Below are 6719 nucleotides of genomic sequence, written 5' to 3' on the forward strand. Positions count from 1 at the left end.
ATGAACAGGGTGGGCTGGGAAGGGGCTGGTGGAGACACTGCAGACATCACGGGAAGCAGCTGTAGATGTCTTGCGAACACGCCATCTCCACACCGGGCTTGCACCAGCTCATCGCCAGTCCTCAGGGTGTGGAAAACTCACGGTACTCAGTGAAGTCTTCAAAACCAAGCCAGGCAGGTTGAGCTTTTCCTAGAGGCGGAGATATCAGTAGCATTGGAAGGCCCGAACAAACTGAGGGTCTCGTAAGATTGAAAAAGACATTTTGAGAAAAAATTGTACTGCAAGAGACCTTGCTCCATAAAGATGCCATAAAGTTGCCCACAGACTACAAAGTAAAGTCCAGGACACAGAGGAGCCTCCCAACCCTCTGATGTAGGGAATCTGCTGAGATTAATATTGTATTGTTTCACATGTACTTAGTCACAAAATTTCTTTATATTCATGTCACCTTGAATACATGAAAGTTCATCCAATATCAGAAGCTAAGAAATGTTGGGTCTGGATAATATAGGGTTTGTCTGTGGTAAACCATGAAACTTTTAAACAGAATTTCCACTGTGGTTGAGCCCTGAGGACAGCACACTGTGGCCACACATAATATCACTTTTTATTCTTTAATTCCAGGTCCTGAGCTTCAGCTGACTCGGACTCTCGCCCCGGGAAAAGATGATTCCAAAGACAATAAACTAGAAGAAGCGCAAATCCCTCTGGACTGCTCCTTCGTACAGTCTCAGCCCTGGAGGTAATTATGTACAAGAGCAATTCAGGTCTCAGAGCATCCAGCCAGGAATCTCAGGAGGACTGCACTCAACAAATGCCCTCTCCGGGCTGGGTTCAGGGACTGCACCCTCTGTGGATGGAACCCGAGACCCCGGAAGGAAGCTGCGTCCCTGACCCAGGACCCAACTCTCCCACTGCTGGCTCCTCACTCTCTGCACCTCTGCTCTTCAATGTCAAGGTAAACGAGGGGAGACCCGGTTACTCATGAGCACCTTGCGGGGCCTCCTCTCTCCTGCAGGGAGTCCCCCAAAGGGCTGTGAAAAAGATTCTCTAACTTAGCCAAGGAGCAGGGTTATTCTAGGCAGCAGGAGGAAAACTATGGAAAGCAAAGTGAGCCCTTGAGGAGAGAATCTTCTTCAACCCAAATGTGACCCCATCCGAGCATACACTGAGGCTCCAGAGAGGAACAAGTACTGAACAAGTTGTGCAGACAAAATAAGAAGAAAACAAATGTAGCATCTCTAGCACTGTGTCTAACATGATGTAAGAACCAACTATCTTAAGTTAAAAGAAAATTTCTCAAACACAGAGCTTTGGGCCAAATTTAGGACAAGGAATAACAAGTCTGTATGACAAGTGAAAGAAACATCCCTTGCAGGTGAGTGAGTTAAGTGTGAGTGAGCTGTGAGGAAGTAGACTGGAGCAGACGACGTGAGCGTTTCTTTTCTCAGTTTGTTTCGTTGGTACACATTTGCAGTCCGGAATTACTGCATTGCTCGTGTGGAGTTGGAGCAAGTACATAACTCGTCCTCTTCCCCCCACATTCATCGCTCCTTGCACATCTTGCTACCGTTCCCATTTGGAAAATAAAATCTACCTCCACACTTCTCCTTAGCTATTGTTTATTTTCTTCTTCAGTTATATTTTAGTTTCTCATACATGAGACATGTAAGCTGTGTGTGTCTGACTTATGCCACTTATCATTACAGCATGAGGATTTCTGTGGAGAGAAAATAGGAGAGAAAACTGAGGTGCAGCTGTGGGGAAAAAATGATCTGGTCCCAATTCCAATTCCAGACTCTGTTTATTTGTTCAAGCATTAAGTAACTGCTACAACAACTTACTCATGAGGGAAGCAAACTTATATATCATAGAAAATGAGGCTGGCAATTCTCATTTGGTCGGTACACATCACATATAATTGTGGAATAAGCACATGGACCAAATAAATAGGAAAAATAAAAAGTAACAATAAATAGAAAAACAACTTTTGTTCGTATGTATTTAATTGTCTGCATATTTATTTTTGTAGTTCTATGGCTACAACTAGGAGAAATCCTCAGTCACTGAAATATATCCTCAGCTCCAAATAAAACTTTAATAACTTAAGCATACATCAAACTCCCATAACATTCACAGTCAGGAAAGGAGGCAGCAGCATGACTCTAGTGGTGGCAGAAGTCACAGTGACCTGTGAAGGTAGGGTGACTCTCAGAGGAGCCCACTCTGGTGCAGATTGTACACAAGACACATCCTTCTGCAGACCAGCTGAGGCAGAGAAGCCCCACGCAGGGATCTAGGCCTGCAGCGGGAGCAGGCAGAGGAAAGGATGAGATACGAGAGAGAAAACATGGGGAGATGCAGGGGCCACATCGGGCCTGACTGTAAATTGAGGGTCCTCTGTGCTTTAAATGAGGATTATAATTCCTGGAGATCACTCGAGCAGGTGAGCATGAGGACTGAATTCGTATCATTGCCTCTGGAAACAGAACCGTCCCAGGGATAACAAGTCTGGCATGGCAACAAGGGAAGCCATGAGGTGATTTTTGTTCCTGAGTTTCCAGAAGATGAATTTTATCACAGAAGTTGGTGACCCAACTAAACCAAATTTTTCTAATGGTGTTTTTGCATGGAGAATGTTCTTTTCACAAACATTTGTGTTTCTGTGCCTGGTGAATTTCTCTAAATGTAACAACCCCCAGGTTTGCCCATTTGTCCCAAATGACAGGATTTCCTCTTTCATGGCTGAACATTGTGATATTGCATGTACACAACACACTTTCTTATCTGCTCTTCCACCAACAGACACTGAGGTCAATTTTCCATTTTGTCTTTGAATAATGCTGCAATGGAGGGCAGATAATTCTTTAACAAGCTGCCTCATTTCCTGGATTGTACACTCAGAAGTAGTAGTGACTGGTTATGTGGTAGATCATTTTATTGTAATTCATGTTGTTTTCCACAGCTACTCTAATTCATACCCCAGAACTATGCCTGAGTTCCCTTCTCCCACAGCCCCACCAATGCGTGTTATCTTTGTACTTTTTACATCAGTCATTCTAACAGTGGTGAGGGGAGAGACAACTGCACATGGTCTCATTCGAATCTGGAATCTGAAAACACTGATCTTACTGAAGTAGAGCAGAATGGTGATCAGAAGTGGGCAGTTGGGAATGGTGGGTTGAGAGGTGTGGGACAAAGGACAGTAGAGTACAGCAAGATACGTGGAAAAGTAGGAGTTCTATATCAGATTACTGAAAATGCTAGGAAAGTAGACATTGATGTTATCACCATAAGATTATGGTTTGGGTGACACATAATTTAGTTAGCTAAGCTAAGAGACAACCCACCACACACATATACTTCAGAACATCATGCTGTACATTGTTGACAAATACTTCTGTCAATTTATGTAATTACATTTTAAAATATATAATGTTTACACATCCAAAATTGACTATCAATGATTTTTATGTAATATTTATGAAAATGTTATGGAGCATATCACCCTGACCTCCCAGTGCAAACCCATGTAGGCAACATGATGATGTCCATGTAACAGCTTCTCTGCAACAACTCCAGATCCTCCAAGGTGCTGCTGGGTCGCCATCTCCAGATCCCAGCTGAACCTGCTCTGCACGCCTAAGTACATGCATTTAAAATCCAACTGTCAAATGTTTGACAAAGAAGCACAGTGACACCATATATAATTTGGCAGTGCAGAATAAGTAGTTTCTGTAGATTTTCATAATCTGTACAATATTTCACATAAGAAAGCCAAGGCATACATTTTCTCGCGATTAACCTTTTGTTTGTTTCCTTTTAGGTTATGATTTTTAAAAAAACTTCAGCATTTTTCCCAGGTTTAATTCCAGAACCAAGTGCCCTCTCCTGCGAGGAGAGTTGCACATGAAGCGGAATCCTTCCGCAGTGTCCTCTCGGACACCACACAGCCTGGAGTCCCTCCTCTGTCCCTGAAGCTCTGTCTCCCTGTAGCTTGGCATGTTCTTCAGCAGGGAGAGGGACAGGGACAGACCCTGGTCTCAGGGGACTCTGGCTCTGTCCTAGTGGCACTCTACTTCCCTGGGGCATGGCCCTGGGTCTCTACTCCAAGTTCTTCTGCACTGACTACACAGGTGTTGGTTCTTTACCCCACTGATCAAGTGCAGAATGAGAATTGTGATGACCCTTGGTCTGGAGGAAAAGGAAGCTCCATTAAAAGCTAAGTGCTGCAAGCTCCTTACTTTGAGGTCTAGGAAGCAGTATTGGGGTCTTCTCAACACAACTGCTCTGCTGCTGCATTAATTCCTGTGTGTTGTTGTGAGCTATCAAGGTTTTTGTTTGTTATTTAAAGGGAAAATCATTGTTAGAATGCAAAAGTCACCAGTTTCCACATGCCTTCTGCTCCCTTCTGCTCCATATAGGTTGTTAGTCCAGAGTCTTCTCCAAAGCCTCACAGTGAGTGTGATTTATTGCATTTTAATGCAAGAACATGATGATCTAGGTGCAGATATCACCTGCAATAAGTCCTCAGGGTGACTGTCTCTCACAGGAATAACAAGGACTCTGAGAGTGTTGCTCTAGATTCAAACAATGTGCCTACCTCCCTATACCAGGAGTACAACCATAAATATGACTTTCTCAGCCTGCATGCCTCACTCTCTGCATAAGGTTATTTTTCTTGTTTTCATAGAACTAACATGCATTTGCTACTGACCACAATCTCTCAAAGTGTTCACTACTGCACTCCAGTTTCCCTTCAGTTATCACCAATGTAGTGACTAATTTATCCAAAGTTTCTCTATTTCCTGTGTCTGAAGCTTTTTATACCATTTGTCCCTCATACCCAGTGATATTCTTTCTGACTTTTCCAAAATGCTTCATGACTACAGACTTGCAAGTTGATTAAATCCATGGTTCTGTAATATTCTGTAATACCACAAAGACATCATAGGTCATTTCATTATGTAATATTAATAAAATATAGATAAAAAGATAGAAAATGTATGTTTATCCTTAATATCTGTCCCTTTCCTTCCAGCCATATACTAGAGACTGAAGCCATAGAAAGAGAAAATGCAAGTTTTCCCAATGCTTTTGTCCTGCTGGGCTTCTCAGAGTTTCTGTGGCTGGAGATGTCCCTCTCTGCAGTGGTCCTGGTCTCCTATCTCCTCACCCTGGTGGGGAACAGCTCCATCATCCTCCTCTCCCTGGTCGACCCCAGACTCCAGACACCCATGTACTTCTTCCTGGACAACCTCGCTCTGCTGGACCTTGGTCTCACCTGCACTATTGTGCCCCAGCTGCTGGACAACCTATGGGGACCAGACAAGACCATTGCTGCCTGGGGATGCATCACACAGGTCTTCCTTTTCTGCTGGATAACCTCCAGTGAGTGTGCTCTGTTGGCCATGATGGCCATTGATCGCTATGTGGCCATCTGCCGGCCCCTCCAGTACACTCTCATCATGCATCCCATGGTGTGTATGCAGATGGTAGCTGCCTCCTGGTCCAGTGGCCTGGCCAATGCTCTGATCCAAGCCACTCTGACCCTCCAGCTCCCTCTCTGTGGGCACCATACCCTGGACCATTTCTTCTGTGAGATACTTGTGCTCATCAAGCTGGCCTGTGGGGACACCACTACCAATGAGCTGATCCTCACCTTGATGACCATCCCATTTGGAATGATGCCTCCCCTGATGGTGGTCATCTCCTACATCTTCATTGGTAGAGCTGTACTGAAGCTCCCTTCAGCTGAAGGAAGGCACAAGGCACTCAGCACCTGCAGTTCCCACTTGCTGGTGGTCACTTTGTACTTTTCAATAGGGATTTTCTTATACCTCCAACCTTCAGCTGAAAGTTCCCAGGCCAAATTCATGTCTTTCTTCTACTGTATTATCACCCCACTGCTCAACCCACTCATCTACACCCTGAGAAACAAGGATGTGAAGATGGCATGGAATAGAATCCTCCAATCCTGGAGCAATGTGAAGTCTTTAAAAGCCCAGTCTCTTCCTGTCTCCTTCCCAACCACAGGCACATATCCATGAATACGGGGTGGCTGCTTTTCCAGTGAGCATCTGTGATTTACAAGTAAGGACACTCCCCTCTCAAGGTCAACTGGATGACAAGAAAGGACTGGATAAATCCTTTGAACTAGAAATTTCCACTGTCTGCAATCTCAGAGAGCATGGTCCTTGCCATACATTTCCCATATGATTAATCTCTCTGGGCAGGGTGAGCAGCATGGTCCATGTATCTTTGGCTTTTGAGAAACACTATGTTTCCTCATCTTTCTTTATTTGTTCATTTTTTATTTATTTCCCTTTGATCGTGATCATTTCCACATACGAATTGTGTACAGTTATGGCTTTCATTGTGACATTTCTCTGCATGTGCTCTGTAATGTGCTTTGATCACATCCATCTCCTCTGTTTCCTCTTAGTCCTGCTCAGCCCTTTCCTGGGCCCCATTGCCTCTATCATTGCCCCTCTTCTCCTATTCTGTTATCTTTTACCCTCTGCATTCCATATATCACAAATAACATGGTATTTATCTTTTGACATCTGATTTTTTTTTTGCTAAGCCAGATGATCTCCCATTACAACAATTTTCCTACAAATAACATGAATTTTTTTCTCTTTATGATGAAATGCCAAAGCACTGTCCATGTGTACTACTCCTTATTTATCAATTCATCCACTCATGGTCATTTAGTT

The 6719-nt window shown here is 43.8% G+C and overlaps 1 protein-coding gene across 1 annotated transcript; it reads left to right on the top strand.

Moving 5' to 3' along the window:
- On the top strand, positions 1 to 6050 carry LOC104853867 (olfactory receptor 15). Its single transcript, XM_010612067.1, has 3 exons — positions 1 to 142; positions 625 to 742; positions 5042 to 6050. The coding sequence occupies exons 1-3, from the start codon at positions 1 to 3 to the stop codon at positions 6048 to 6050; spliced, it is 1269 nt and encodes a 422-aa protein (XP_010610369.1).
- The last annotated feature ends 669 nt before the right edge of the window (positions 6051 to 6719 follow it).

Source organism: Fukomys damarensis, unplaced genomic scaffold, assembly GCF_012274545.1.
Source record: "Fukomys damarensis isolate Sample0158 unplaced genomic scaffold, DMR_v1.0_HiC HiC_scaffold_3, whole genome shotgun sequence".
Lineage (NCBI taxonomy): Eukaryota > Metazoa > Chordata > Mammalia > Rodentia > Bathyergidae > Fukomys > Fukomys damarensis.

Bases quoted from the DNA above. Each gene is read 5' to 3' on its own strand.
- LOC104853867 (XM_010612067.1), top strand. From the start codon at position 1: ATGAACAGGGTGGGCTGGGAAGGGGCTGGTGGAGACACTGCAGACATC. The intron at 143-624 runs GTACTCAGTGAA...CTTTAATTCCAG, and splicing joins CAGGGTGTGGAAAACTCACG to GTCCTGAGCTTCAGCTGACT. The intron at 743-5,041 runs GTAATTATGTAC...CTTTCCTTCCAG, and splicing joins GTACAGTCTCAGCCCTGGAG to CCATATACTAGAGACTGAAG.